Genomic DNA, 15,532 nt, shown 5'->3' with positions numbered 1-15,532 from the left:
AACCTAAATAAAATATTGATAAAATGTAAATGTATTAAAGTTTTATACATTTTGTCACGTTAGGATCACAAACGTCAGTGCATTTTATTACAATTTTGTATGATTTATTACCATTTTATGCGATTTACTGACGCAAAACAGCTGTGAAATGTTTTATTACAATATCTATCTATCTATCTATCTATCTATCTATCTATCTATCTATCTATCTATCTATCTATCTATCTATCTATCTATCTATCTATCTATCTATCTATCTATCTATCTATCTATCTATCTATCTATCTATCTATCTATCTATCTATCTATCTATCTATCTATCTATCTATCTATCTATCTATCTATCTATCTATCTATCTATCTATCTATCTATCTATCTATCTATCTATCTATCTATCTAATCTAATCTAATCTAATCTAATCTAATCTAATCTAATCTAGAAAAATGAGTAAATCTCCTCCCTCGCCGTGCGCCGTCATGTCTGGCCAGGTTGTGCGCCGGCTGTTGATAATGAAGCCGCCCAAAGTTCTCTGACGTAATTTCCGTTGCGCGAACCTGAAAATTTGGCGCCGTTGCGTTGTAATCAGACACAGGAGCGTCCAGTAGAGAGATAATTACAGAAATGTCTCTCAGTACTGATGTGTTGTGACAGATTGTAGCGGTATATTTTAAGTTTTTTGTGGGCGGCGTTTTTATGTTGATCTGCTGGAGATGCGGCCCGGGTCGTGTTTGTGTGCTGGCGTCGTTAGCTGACTCCACCGAGGAAACTCTTGACTTAACCCGATCGGATTCAGCTTATTGAACCGCATAATAATCGATACAAGGCTAATATTTACCCTCAGTCAGAATGAACAGGAACAAGATGAAGAAAACCAAGGTGAGTCACATTTTTAGTAACTAAAAACAGAGCTGGGTGTGTAGTTTATTAATAATCTAACACTTTCCTAGTGTTATCATTTCTGTGCCTTGACTGTTTAAACAAGAAGACCTTTGTATGTTTGGAGTTGATCATAAGGTTGTCATGCAGCGCTGCAACTGCGCAACAACAAATTCCTGCCCGTTTTTTCTGATTGGTTCTTCTCTTCATCATTATGACTGATTGGTTTTCTCAGGTGACTGCTGGGTTAGTAGGAGGGCAGCGGAACATCCCTTCATTCTTTTGCTCCAAAGATCAAAAGGTAAGCCCTGGATACGTTTATTTTTTTAGCTATTATGTGATTACAAGCCAGTTTGTTTGTTTTTTATTTGGACAGTTGCTCCAGCTCTGTCAGGAGCCTGTCGTAGTTATTGAGATTCAAAGATTCAAGCTTTGCCTCTGCAGATCTGGACTTTGAGCCATTCTAACATAAACCACTCCTTTGTTGATCTAACTTTATGGCTGTGATTTATGTCCTGCTGAAAGGTGAACCTTTGAGTTTGCTTTTTGCAGACTAACTTGTTATCTTCTCTGAAGAAATGCTTATTGCTGATAGCATTTCATTTGTGCAATTATCTACAAATAGTTCAGTTTTGGACTTAGAATAGAATAGAATTCAACTATATTGTCATTGCACATAAATGCCGTTTGCATCCATCCAGAAGGGCTAAGCAAGAAAAAGAAAAAATACACAAATAACTGTATTTGATGTTGAGTAGTTTGGGTGGCATGAATACTTGTGGAAGGAAATGTATTGTCTTTTCTTCTCCTCTGTGTTCAAATGAAGTTTCTCCAATCTTATTGTCTGTTTTGTTTTTTTAGGTTTTGTCATCAACCAGCAAAGCTGAGCCTCAGATTAAAGAAATTAAATTCAGACTAAGCACTCCTCCTCCGAGGCGGAGCGTCTTCGGCGACCTTGAAAACCTCCTTGCTTCGTCCCCAGACCTCCTCTCTGTCCCAGAGACGCCCAGCAGTCAGATCAGACCTTCCTGCTCTTCTCCCTCCAGACGGGCCGGTCAGCCGCACTCCGACCCAAACCTTTGCCAGCGGTCGCCCATCTGTCGCAGCCCCAGCACCAAAAGTATCACAGTGGGGAAAATAATGACTGAGGAGGGAGAAGTAAATAAGAGTGTAAACAGATTATCTGGCCCGTCGAAGCGACTCTTCAGCCCCAATGAAGAGTCGCACAATGCAAAGAAAGCAAGAACTGCACCACCAAAAGCTTTGATTGGCTCCACAGAGACGCCTCTTCTCACTGCCGGCCAAACGGACCTCTCTCTGGGAGGAGACGGGAAACGTCAGCAGCAGCAACAAGAAAAGACAGATTCATGTTTTACTGTGATAACAGAAGTGCAAGGTTCCCTGGAGAAGGACGCCTGCACTCCTGCTGCTCCTTTACCTAAACAAAGTGCTCAAGAGTTGGAGGTGGTCCCAAAAGAGAGGACGGCTGCACGTGAAATACACGGAGATGAGAACAACGAGACGCACTGTGATCAGGAGCAAGGCGGAGTTGGTAAGCAAATATCAACGTTTACATGGCAAACAAGAAGGACGGTAGATTTAAGGGCTATTTAAATGGGACCTATTATGCAAAATTTACATTTTTCAGATTTTTATGTCTCCATTTGGGTCACCACTGCTTCTAAAAGCATCCCACATGCTTAAACAAACCACCCAGCTGGGTTTTGGTGATAAGTTAATACTTTCTGGTGTCTGGAAAATGAGTCGGTTCAGAAATCTCCCAAATATTAAGTCATAATCGGTGAGAACTGGTGCCGTTACTTAGCAACCCCATTGAAGCCCAGCTGGTCACCTAGCAACCCAACCTTAGCTCCTGCATGATTGGGAGCTGCATGATGGTGAAACCATTGTACAGCTGGTTTCACCGCTGTACAATGGCTGTTGGAAGAAACAAGTGTTTTGTTGTTGTTTTACCATCCAGAAACCACTTGCTGCATTCTTGTCTTTTGTGCAGGAGGCTCCACTTCTGCTTTTCAAAGCTGTATGATCGTATAAATGCGCATCCGCCTGCAGCCATTTTAATGCGCGAGTGTAAGCATTGAGTTGGGGGCGTGGCCAACAGCTGCTTATTTGACTATAAACTGACAAAAGATCCAAATAAAACTTCTCATTCTGAAAGGAGCAGACTCAAACCTCATTATCTAAAGGAATGATTTCTTCCAAAACAACATAATTAACGTGTATCCTAACTTCTTCAAGGAAACATAATAAGTCGCCTTTAAAAGAGGCTAAAATGTGTTAATGATGTAACTCTAAAATATTTCCTTAAAATCACAGCAGAGTAGACCTGAAGAAAATATTCTAATATACAAATGTTAAACAGGAATGTTTTCTAATGTTGCTTTTTTCTCTAATTATCATCAAGCAGCTGAAACTGGACCAGAGTCTACTGGTCCCAGTCAGGACGGCTTTGAGGAGAGCTGGTTTACTGACCAAATGGATGATGATGAAGCTACAGAGAACGAGTCCAAAAAGCATCTGTAAGAGTCCTTTCTTTTGACTAAAAGTCATCTTAATAAAGATATCCATGTATTATTTAACCTTTTTTAACAGAAAGTAATGTTTTCTGGTTTTCCAGTAAGGTACCGGATCACGTGATCCTTTCTGAGGGACCAAATAACCGATATCTGGTTTTGGACGTTGAGGAGAAACCGGGACACAAATCACTGACCATCGCATGCTGCAGGTCTCTGCTTCCAACCGAGACCTGCCTGCTCAAAGACGGATGGTAAAACTCTCTGTTTGCCCATATACACTATATTTATCCTGTTACTTTCCTTGTAGTTATTTTACATTTTCTGTGGAGCCAGTAATGTTTTTTTGTTGTTGTCTTGTTCATGAATGATGCTCAAGCTGGATCATTTTTGGTTTTCTGGTTTGGGTGGAACTGCAGTAGGCAGCAGACAATCAAGGGCGTAGGAACCAGCCTGTTCCTACAGGGGGCGCACATGAGAAACCTGACGGATCGGTAAATGGCTTGAGCACAAATATCATAAACAATTATGCCATCAACACATCAGTAGCGCGTTACTGTAATCTGGCCCCTTGTTTCAGTATCAAGTATTCTAACACGTTACTATTTACACAATAATCAGATTAAAGTTATGCATCCATTTATATTAATGACTGTCATTCCAGGATTAACACTCACTTTATCATTTACCTCACAACCAGCAAGCTAAGTCCTCTGGTACCAGACACAAGCTACCAGATTCTGATCTATTGGTCAAAATGCATTGATATAAGTTGACTGATATTGAACAAGTTCTGCCTCTGAAGTAAAAAAAAACGGCTCATAAAATAGATTTATAGTTTAAACTCAATACAGCAGCTTGACCAACAAAAATAACATCTAAAAAAACAATTTTTTTTCTTCTTGAATCACTCTCTATAACTCAGTGCATCAGTTTGATCTTCAAAATAAATAAAAATGATACATAACTATTAAATAATATTGTCGACTGTAACCTTTTTTTAACTCATAAACATGGCGGCCAGCTGGATGAGCGACGGCCCCAGCGTCCTGAGCATCAGGCTCAGCAGGTTTTCTGGGGGAAACCTTGATTTATAAACTAGTTGTGGTTTTTCTGGATTCTTGTTCTGTCAGTTCTCCATGTTTGATTCTTGCTCTGGGTTGTTGGTACTTTCTAAGCTTGTTCTATATTTGTGAACCAACAGGAGTTTCTCTGGGTCCTCCACCGATTTTAAAAGTATAAAGCTAAAGTAATAAGTACTCCACAGTTTATAAAAGTAGCTAAATATACTCATGTTCTTAGACTGTTTATAAATTGGGAATGAGGCGAGAGCTGGTTCTAAGCCTGTGGCTTGGTTATTGTTGTCATAGCAACTGCCTGCTAGGATGGCTGTCAGTTACAACCTTCCCAAAGTGTGACGTCATGAGAACTAAATACATCATGATACATTTTAGGATGTTTTTTTGCCTCTTGGTTCCTGTGTTTTGTCATATCATTCATTTGTGCATCAGCCTCAACGTGTCGCATCTTTTCGTCCCTCTGCAGGGAGCTGACCCCCGTCTGCCGCGGTGATGTGGTTCATCTGGAGGGCCGCTCTGAAGGCGGGGCCTGGTTGGTCGACAGGGAGCGCGGTTTCCTGGTACTCCAGCCCGACAGCCTCATCTCAGGGACCAGCATCTCCAACTCCATCCGCTGCATGAGGCGAGCAGTGCTGGGAGAAATGTTCAAGGTGAAGGTTATGCTCTTACTTTGACTTACAGGTCATACCTTTAATCGGTGTTGGATGGAAACATGATGCATTTCTCTTGATCTTGATGCAGAGATTTGATGGTGGCTCTAAGCAGATGCTTAATGGCACCATGGTGCACGAAGTCTTCCAGAGAGCAGCTTCAGCCAAAGATTTCTCTCTGCAGAAACTTTCCCAGCTGGCCGAGGAAGCGCTGCGAAATCACCGTTACCTTGGAGACATGTAGGGTGTCATATCCTGCAGACTATTTACCTTTAAACAAATTTAAAACTGCAATCAGAATGAGTCAAGAACTCTCAGATATTTGAATATAATCAATTTTTAATGGAAATAACGTTGAACTCAACTTTAGTTTTTAAATTTCTGCTGCAGGTTTAATGCACAAGGTTACATTTTTAAATTGATTGGATTGATTTTTACTACATTTACTTATAAACACACATTAGAACTTTATCAGTTATCAATGTTTAATTAGATCTTTTAACTGTTGGTCCATGTAAGAATAGACAATGGTTAAAATAAATGACATGTAAGCCTGAAGTGATTAATCGGATTAATCATGACAAATCGATTAATCGTTAACTAAAATACAAACTATAAAAAAGGTCATTTGTGAAAGAAGGAGCAGCAATTAAGCCAAAACTGTACAAAAAGTATATGTTCAAATTTCAGATTGACTTTATTTTTGTAAGCTAACATTACAAAACAAAACGAGATTCTACTTTACAAACCAATAATTAAAAGAAAAAGCTGAATATACATTTTGTATTTGTGAATATGTTCTAACCAAAACTCCTCCAGAGGCATAGTTTTTTCTCCAGCTGGTTCAAATTACTGTAAAACTGTATTGATAAACTTTTACTGTCCAATTATTAATCACTGCTACTACAAAATGTTGATAATTCAAGCAGAAAGGATCGAGCTTCACGTTGATATTGGAGATCATTTTGACCTGCATATTCATCCTCTGCTACAAATGATCCAGGTTCACTCAAAGAAAGGGATTTCATTGTTTATTTGCATCTTTTCACATATTTCTAATGTAGAAAAATGACTTAAATCAGAAATAAAAAAATCAAATTAATGGCCAGAATAATCTATGGATTAATTGATTATTGAAAATAATCATTAGTTACGGCCGTAATGATGCCACTCTTCTTCTTCTTGTGTTCTCAGGTATGCTTTAGGAGTAAGTCAGGAGGAGATGCAGCAGGAGCTGCATGATTACCTCCCATCACTGGAGCATTGGGCAAATGAGTACCTCTGTTCTTCTACCCCAAAACCAATCGGCTCTAAAATGTAAGAGCCTCGATTAAAAAACACTCCGATTATCAGGATGTGCTAATAATTAGCTGATTGTTTGTCCGTCTGCCTGGTCGCAGCAGGTGCCAGGCCCCGCCTGCTGTTTTCACGCTGACGGAGCTGGCGGACATAGAGGAGAACGTCTGGTCCCCCAGATTCGGCCTCAAGGGGAAAATAGACGTGACGGCGAAGGTCCGAATCCAAAGGTCGCGAAACGGCAGCAGCAGAGTCTGCGAGGAAAAGACCGTCCCACTGGAGCTGAAGACGGGCAGGGAGTCGAACTCCATCGAGCATCGCAGTCAGGTCGGAGCAGCTTCCCGGGCTTTTCCAGGTGGTTTGGAAGAATAATCAGCCATGTAAGTGTGGTTGTGTTTGTGTGCAGGTGATCTTGTATACCCTGATGAGCATGGAGAGATACGGCCCTGAAATCGGCCTTCTGCTTTACCTGAAGACGGGAAACATGCACCCAGTAGCGGCCGGCCACATGGACCACCGAGGTACAGCGAGCCCAAAAGAACCTCAGCAGGTTTCAGATGTTTTCACACAGCAGCACTGGAGTTTATCTGGAAAACCAGAACCGAAACTGTAACGGATTGGGCTTTTTGTGACGGAACAAATCTGCGCCACAAGTCGCTCTTCTCTTTGTTCGCTTCCGGCTTTGGGAAAAGTTTATTTTCTGACTGAAGCTGATTTTATTTCAAACTAACTTACAGCCACAAAAAGTTGGTTTTATCAATAAATCAAATGTTTGGTCTTTGAAGATTCAGTTTTTGGAAAATCTGGATGTTTTTTCACCAATGCAGGGATGACAGATCGGCCATGGCGGCCATCTTGTTTTACAACTTCTATTTATTTGGACTTTTGAATTCAGGTTAACTATGACACAGTATTACTACCAGCCTACATATTTTATTTATTTTTTAAAACAATGAAGTCATAATGTTACAAGAATACAGTCGTAGTAATAAAAGAATAAAGTCTTTTAAAGTCGAAATAATGAGAATAAATATTAATAATAATGAGAATTAATATTAAAGTCGTAATATTGAGAGAAGGAAGTAGTGATTTCATGGGAACTGTAACATAAAAAATAAAAAATTAATTATCCAAAGTCTTTCTCAATAAGATTACTTTTTTTCTGTTAATTTTAAGATGATGCTCTTTATTCTCCTAATATTATTAATGTATTCTCATAGTCAAATAAAACCTGTAAAAGCCTGGCCCTAATAATCTGTCATACAACTCACAGAAGGGATGTTTGGGATGAAGGCAAATGTTTGAAAATATTTCCTGTAGGGAAAAAAACAAGGAAAAAATGGACTAAAATTAGGAGTCTGGTATGAAAATAAAATCATTTATTTTTAAGGCGTATAACCTTGAACATTCTCACATTTTGTCCTTTTATAACCTCAAACTTTGAAGTATTTTTATTGAGATTTTAGGTACAAACAAAGCAGTTCAGGGTTGTAAAATGTAAAACATGGTGGTGTCACAATCATACTGTGGGAGGTTGTAAAGCTAAATGTGGGCCCATATTAAACCTGTTAAAAGAGTGCGATACAGTGATGCATTGTGGGTTTTTTGCAGAGCTGCTGAAGCTGAGGAACTCACTGGTTCATCACATTAACCACTTTGTAGAGAAAGGAGCCGATCGGAGTCGCCTGTCCAGACTTCCTGACATCCTGACCAACAGGCAGACCTGCCAGTACTGCCCTCAGAAACTAAACTGTGCTTTATACGAACGGTAAGCCCTCTTTAAATCTCATGCAGACTTAAAAACCAACCACAGGAAGGGTCAATTCCTGCCTTCTGTCTCATCGTCTTCGATTCAGGGTGGTGGACTCCACCTCTGCGCATGTGGGTGAGGACGCCGTGCGAGCCTTTCTGCAGCAGGAGACGAGCCACCTGACCCGTCCACATCTGGACTACTTCGCTCACTGGCTGCTGCTCTGCAGCTTGGAGGCGTCCACCATGGAGGCCAAGTGCGGCCGAAAGCGTGTCTGGCTGCAGTCGGTCCTGGAGAGGTAGCAGTCTGTGGCTTTCACCCTTTTTCTGAGTTGTTGTTTTTTTATTGCTTAAAAATGAGCAAAAACTTCTAACATTTGGATCTGTAGAGCTTCTAGAATCAGCCCAAACAACTGTGCAGTTCTTAATCTCATCAGATCCTCTCATATGCTAAATTTTCGGCTCTTTAGTTTCGACTTTAATGCGTTTCCAGTGAGAAGAGCGGCAGCTGTGTGGGGAACCTGCAGCTCAGCGACTCGGTGACCGCTCAGTCTGAAGGCGTCTTCGTCCACCGTTTCCTGCGCAGCGCGGCCGACTCGCAGCAGGCCGCCAACCACTGCGGCCTGACCAGCGGAGACCGCATCGTTGTCAGCGACCAAGAGGGTCGTCTCATCGGCTTGGCAACAGGATACCTGAAAGGAGTCAACGCCACATCGGTCAGCTGCACTCTGGACAGGTGGGCTCTACGTTCACAATTCATCCAGTTGGACTTGGCAGAAGGTTTTCACCTGATTTCTTCTGTTTAACAGGGACCTGTCGAAGTTCAGCGGCGTTTTGTTTCGACTGGACAGCGATGAAGGAGTGGTGGGCCTCAGCACTCACCTCAGCAATCTGTCCAGGCTAATGGAAAACTCTGGCGACAGGTGGGATCAGGGAAACACGAGTAGAACATCTTCAAATATCATCTTAAAGTTTGACTTAAATCCGTCTCTGTGCAGCGAGCGTCTCAGGGAGCTGGTTGTTGACCTTCGACCTCCAGAGTTTATCACCAACCTCAGCTCTGTTCTGCCCAGAGAGGCCAAGGACACAGTGGCCAACATCCTCAAAGGTGCTCAAGATCTGAAATCAGCCTTTTTAAGTTGTTCCTTGTGTTCAGGTTAGCCTCATAGATCAGTGGTGTGTTTATAGAATAGAATATAATTTATTGGTACCCAAGGTACCAATAAATTAGGTATCTATTCAGGTACCTATTCTGCCTCTCATAACTCGCCTCCTCTGTTCCAGCTTTGAAATTTAAATTTAAATTGGTATTAATTAGCAGGAAATAGAATTCTACACAAATAAATATAAATATTACCTCTGTATTCAAAGCAAAGTGGTACCAAATTATCAATAAGACGAGATACAAGTTTTTCATACCAGTCGATATCGATAATTATCTATTTGTTTTATTGTTTCAAATATCTGAAATGCTTCCAGACTGGCAGCATGACCATTCCTATTTTATCCAATTGTAACTCCATGTCATTGTTTTTTTTACATGTAAACAGTAGCCAGACCTTAAACTGCTGCTGTGGCAGGTACTATACATGTTGTTGCTAGGTAACCAAAGAATGACTGAGTTGCTAGGTAACCAGAGAGTGAGTTAGCTTGTTTAGCTGCCATAAGAGGTAGAGCAACTAAAGTCTTTCCTCTGCCTACATCCCCCAGAATGCTGTGTGGTTGTGGATCTGAGTTCAGTGAAATTATTAAATATTCTATCAGACATGTTACTGTTTCACATTTTGTCACATCACACTGACTACAGTGGGTTTTGTTGGGATTTTATGTGATCAACAAAGCACATTGATGTGAGGTGAAAATAAAATGCTGTGTGGTTTTCAAAAGTCTCTGCAAATAAAAATCCTATGCGAGACCCACTTGTATTGAACAAGATGCATTAGACATTTAGGTATTACATACATCTCTGGTTTAACATCAGCTCCCACATCATCTTTCACTTGTTTTGATCTGTTAATGCAATTTTTCTCAAACCGTGGTTCCGGACCGCTGGTGGGCGCCCACTAGTGGTACTTTATTGCATGCAAACATCCGTTTATTTGCTGTGATGCTAGGTCAAAGTGCGGCTACAGCTTACCAAAGGATTGTGTTTAAAAATAATAGTGGATAAATGGCTTATGACAGGGTCACTAAAAAGAAAAAAATAGATAAATGGGGAAAGTTTCTAAGGGTGAGTGGCCAAATTTTTGTCTTGATCTTTATAGCGAAACATAGCATGCTGCGGGCATGCAGATTTATGTTTGCGGCTGTGCTAAGTGCAAAATGATTGTGATGAAGTGTTGAGCAACGCTGCGCCCCACGGTGACTAACTGCATCTTAACATCTAAAATAAAATTATTTATGTTGGACTATCTACTGACTGAGAGAAAATGTTTCTTTTTGCCAGAGCAACTCAAGTCTATTTTTCTTTTATTGCGCTTCTAAATTACAAATAGCCCTAAAATGTTACTAATGCACACATCTGTAAATAACTCAAAATGCCCCGATTTGACGTGTTCATGGTTTTATTTTTGGCCAATCACGTTTGCAAAACTAGCACAAGCTACACATTAGGAGGCACAAAGACTGAGCTAAGAGGCTAATATTTTAATTTCAGGTTGTGTAAGATGTGTTACCGCGGGAGCAATTTCAATTAGTTTGTTTGTGAGAGAAACAATGTTTTAATGTTTATCTGTCTATGTAGGTCTAAACAAACCCCAGAAACAGGCCATGAAGAAGGTTTTGCTGTCCAAAGACTTTACCCTCATAGTTGGGATGCCTGGAACCGGCAAGACAACAACCATCTGCACACTGGTAGACCTCAAACAAATCCAAACCGTCACTCTGTTCCCCTTTTCCTTCCCCTCCAACTCCCTCCGTCATCATCACCTCTCCGCCATCAGGTGCGTATCCTGCACGCCTGTGGGTTCAGCGTGTTGCTGACCAGCTACACCCACTCTGCTGTGGACAACATCCTGCTGAAGCTCAAGCGCTTCCGGGTCGGCTTTCTGCGTCTGGGTCAGGGGCAGAAGGTCCATCCGGAGATCCTGCCGTTCACAGAGGAGAGTGTGAGGAGGAAGGACGTTCACACGCTCACAGAGCTGCAGCAGCTCTACTGCAAAGAAGTGAAGAGGAGTTATTTAATTTTTTTATGTTTGTTGCTAGAAATTAATTTATCACCTGAGAAATTAAAATGAACTCAATAATTTCCATTTGCATGATTTATCATTCTTCTTTCTGCCAAAAACTGGATGACAAAAGCCTTCAGTCTGGTGCTTTAGACCTTTTTGAAGGACAATTTTGTTTACAAAAACCTCATGATTAATTTTATTAGTTGTTTTTGTTTATTTATTTTGAATATTTAAAATGTCTTGCAGTTCCACTGCTAAATGTTCATGAGAATTTAAGTTAATTCATCTTTGAGAATGTGTTATTATGGTGTTAAATTATCTGAAAATCATCTCAAAACAACATTCTTATTCTTTAATTGCGATAATTTTTGTGACAATTTATTAGTCAGCAAAATTTATCATTAGTTTTTATTTTTCTGAATTGACAATCTTGTCACGTTTCGTTCCAGCTGGTTGTTGCGACCACATGCATGGGCATCAAGCATCCGATCTTCACACGCCGGCGGTTTGACTTCTGCATCGTAGACGAGGCGTCGCAGATCAGCCAGCCCATCTGTCTGGGTCCGCTTTTCTACGCCGAGCGGTTCGTCCTGGTTGGAGATCATCAGCAGCTGCCGCCGATTGTTCAGAACCAGGAAGCAAGGTGGAGAATATTTCATTACTAATGCAGGGAAAAAAAGACTTACGAACTCTGTCAGGTCTTGAAAAATGTGATGCTGTCAAATGTGCTGTTATTATTATTATTATTATTTTCCTCTTAAGGTCTCTTGGGATGGATGAAAGTCTGTTTAAGCGACTTGAGCTCCACGGTGAAGCGGTGGTGCAGCTGAATGTACAGTACCGGATGAACAGGTAAACTCTGCTGAGAGAAAACTGGATGCTTCTGCAGTAAAGATTTTGTGGGTTGTTGTAAAATCAAAGGAAATAAATGCAGGATTTTAATGTTCCTTTACAAAGAAAACCTGCACCTCTTTGCTCCTTTTGACTCTGAAAACATTTAGTTCAAAATTCATATTCAAAAATTCTTTGTTGATCCCAAAAGAGAAATTAAATGTTGTTGTTGATGGTGATCACTGTTTGCAGGACAGATCTCCTGTAGCAGTCTGTATTACAGCACATTTTTAGAAGCCTCTGACTGAAGACACTCAATCTGTTATAAGCTAAATTTAAAGAGACTGATGATGTTTCTGAAAAAGAATAGGAGCATTATGCACTTTAATGGATGGATGGATGAAATGTTATCTAGACAGCTTTTATTACTTTATCAAACAAAGCAAAGCAGTTTTTTTTTCTGTATGAAGCCAAATTACATCAGTGTGAATGCAGAGACAGCTATTTATTTATTAATATTTTAACAGTTTAACGGGTTGTTTTAAAAACATGTGATCTTCAAAATGTAAGTGAGTTGAGGTAGTGTCTTTAAAAAGTCTAAAATTATTAGACTTAATAAACATGAAGGGATTTGGATTTAAATGTCCAGCAATCTTCTCCAGCTTGCTTTAAATTATTATTTTTTTATTGATTTTTTTACAAAAGTCATTATTCTTTTATGTAGCATCTACATAAAACAGTGATTTGCCCTTCTGTTTTGAAACCTAGTCAGATCATGTCTCTGAGTAACTCTCTGATGTACGACGGCCGGCTGGAGTGTGGGTCTGAACGGACGGCCTCGGCTCTGCTCACTCTGCCCTCGCTGGCGTCCGTCCAATCGGAGGTCACGTCCTGCTCTGAGGCTCGTCCCCAGCTGGACCTGTCCTGGCTGCAGGCCGCGCTGCTGCCCTCCAACCCCGTCTGCTTCCTCGACTGCTCAGCGGTTTGTAAAATACTGCAGCTGTTTCTATGTGTCCAAGCATGAAGCCACTGAGGCTGTTGGTATTTATTAAAAATATGTTTGTTATTCATTAAACAAGATATTTTGACTTGCAGGACACGTTGACAGTGGATTATGTGTAAAAGTTTTGGTTCTTGCAGGTTCCTGCTTTGGAGTCGGTGGAACAGGGAGGAGTGAGCAATCGCACCGAAGCTGCTCTCATACACATGATGCTTTCTCTCCTCATAAAGGTTTGTTTGCTTCTAAATTAATCATTTATAAGGGCAAAAATAACTTTAATGCACTCTATATAAGCAATGATAATCCCATGATAGATGAATATGAGCTTGATAAGGGTTAAATTCTGATTATTATTTTTTTGTTTACAGTCCTCATAATACATTTTACTCATTACTTTGGTTGTGTGGGGGTTTTTTTATTTCTGTTTTATTTATTTATTTATTTTTTTATTTTGGATATTGAAATATTTTCCAGTTTTCTTTACAAAATTAAATGTTATTGGTCTTTCAGAGAGTGAATTTGGATTATTATGCCATTATAAAAGCAACAATACTATCGTTTATCGCAGTAATAATTGGGACTATTTATCATCCAGGAAAAATTTTTATTATGTCAGGGTTAATAAATAATTATACCAGTGTTTGTATTTCTGCTCTAAAACCTCTGTTTTCTCTGCATGCCAGGCTGGGTGTAAACCCAGTGATGTTGGAGTTATCGCCCCCTACAGGCAGCAGCTGAAGTGCATCTCTGCTCTGCTGCAGTCGTCTGCTTTCTGCGGGGTGGAGGTCAACACGGTGGACCGGTACCAGGGACGGGACAAGAGTCTGATTGTTCTATCGTTTGTCAGAAGCACTGCAGAGGAAGGAAACGTAGGCGTTTTCTCCTCCCAGCTCCTGTGTTTCTCTCCTCGTAGCGATCCGGTTCTCATTTTGTCCCGTTTATTTGCTCAGTTAGGGGAGCTGCTGAAGGACTGGAGGCGTCTGAATGTGGCTGTAACCAGAGCCAAACACAAGTTGCTGATGGTGGGCTCTGCTGCAACGCTGCGGCGCTACCCACCAGTGGAGAAACTGCTCCAACATCTACTGCAGCAGAACATGATATCCTTTCATAATAATAAGTTAAATAAGTTATTTGAACTTGGATTTTATTTTTTAAATGATCGAATAACAGAAAACTAAAATGAATGAAAAATGTCTCTTAACTCATTTCACCCCACTGGTCACAAATTGAGATTCAATTTTTACTGAAGATGTTACCGAGCTATGATACCAAATGAAGGGCCGTGACGCACAACCTTCAGTTCAGCCTTATAAGTGGAGATGCATTGTAAAAATATTAAAAAACTTGCAATTACGTTTTTAACTTTAATCAGTAATCTGATTAAAGTTGCTTTTTCAAAGTAACGATACCATCACTGCTCAAAATAATGACGTTTGTTGAGTATCAGTGACGTTCGAATGAATTCGACCAGTAGTCTGGGTCACATTTAAAAAAAAACCATATGATCTGTGTTCAGACTGTCAGGAATTAAAGTTGCATTAATGCAAAATAAAATAAAATTGTAATTGGGTCACTTCAGGCTGCAGGGTAAACGCAGCTTATGAAGTGACGCCTGGTTAGTGTGTATGTTTCACGTTGTTCTTTCTTTTTAATCCACGTCTTCAGTTCTTCTCTTTAACCCTTCCTTCACATCATCCAGCTCCCCTCAGCTGCTCACAAGGCATTACCCAGCATGCTCCTCTGAACCAGCGCGCTCTCAGGGAAGTAGCTGATGGCTGCAGAAAACGAAAAAACTTACCTGGATGTTCATCAGGAGACATGGAAACGCTAACAGAAAATGGGAACAAAGCAGACTTTCTTTTCTTTTTTTTTACCTCAAGCTAAAGTAAATCATAAAACCTCAGTTGTTATATAAAAACATCAGTACAGTAATCTTTTTTACTTTACTGCTTCTACTGGAGATAAATGTGAATAATTACACTGTGATACTTAATTTTTAAACCATTAGTTTTATTAAATGCCTCTCATTAATGCTCTAATGATCCTCTAGGTGTAACTATTGATACTGCCACATTCATTTCATTCACAAGCTCATTATTTAAAGGTGTCGTTTTATTTTTCCATGTTCTGGTGAATAATTTCTTGTTTCTGATGAAACATTGTGCAGCTCAGACCTGTGATAGTAAAATATCTTTTCATTTGTTGTAAGTTTTTGTGTTTTACTTTTTTATTTTAGTTTTGTCTTGCAGCTTTTTGCCTTTTGTGGAATGTGAATAAATAATGTTTTTTTTTAAATATGCTGTTTTGTTCCTGTTGTATGTTAAATATTCCTTAAACATGTCACA

At 40.0% G+C, this 15,532-nt stretch overlaps 1 protein-coding gene across 3 annotated transcripts; it reads left to right on the top strand.

The window, feature by feature from the left end:
• The first annotated feature begins 553 nt into the window (after positions 1-553).
• Positions 554-15,477, top strand: dna2 (DNA replication helicase/nuclease 2). Of its 3 annotated transcripts, none has more exons than XM_044136467.1 (24): positions 554-878; positions 1,114-1,179; positions 1,740-2,430; positions 3,307-3,418; positions 3,517-3,666; positions 4,958-5,141; positions 5,233-5,381; positions 6,336-6,458; positions 6,542-6,764; positions 6,844-6,958; positions 8,049-8,205; positions 8,294-8,485; positions 8,680-8,922; positions 8,996-9,109; positions 9,185-9,294; positions 10,930-11,039; positions 11,129-11,350; positions 11,806-11,999; positions 12,119-12,208; positions 12,956-13,169; positions 13,328-13,417; positions 13,871-14,056; positions 14,138-14,284; positions 14,878-15,477. In XM_044136467.1, the coding sequence occupies exons 1-24, from the start codon at positions 849-851 to the stop codon at positions 14,929-14,931; spliced, it is 3,966 nt and encodes a 1,321-aa protein (XP_043992402.1). In that variant the 5' UTR covers positions 554-848; the 3' UTR covers positions 14,932-15,477. The 3 variants fall into 3 exon arrangements, with proteins under 3 accessions (XP_043992402.1, XP_043992394.1, XP_043992386.1); XM_044136459.1 differs by having other exon boundaries at positions 3,304-3,418; positions 6,545-6,764; XM_044136451.1 differs by having other exon boundaries at positions 555-878; positions 3,304-3,418.
• The last annotated feature ends 55 nt before the right edge of the window (positions 15,478-15,532 follow it).

The sequence above is a fragment of the Gambusia affinis genome, linkage group LG02 (assembly GCF_019740435.1).
Source record: "Gambusia affinis linkage group LG02, SWU_Gaff_1.0, whole genome shotgun sequence".
Taxonomy (NCBI): Eukaryota; Metazoa; Chordata; class Actinopteri; order Cyprinodontiformes; family Poeciliidae; genus Gambusia; species Gambusia affinis.
Note: the sequence above shows the minus strand (reverse complement) of the source record. Positions and strands in the feature narration are given on the sequence as shown.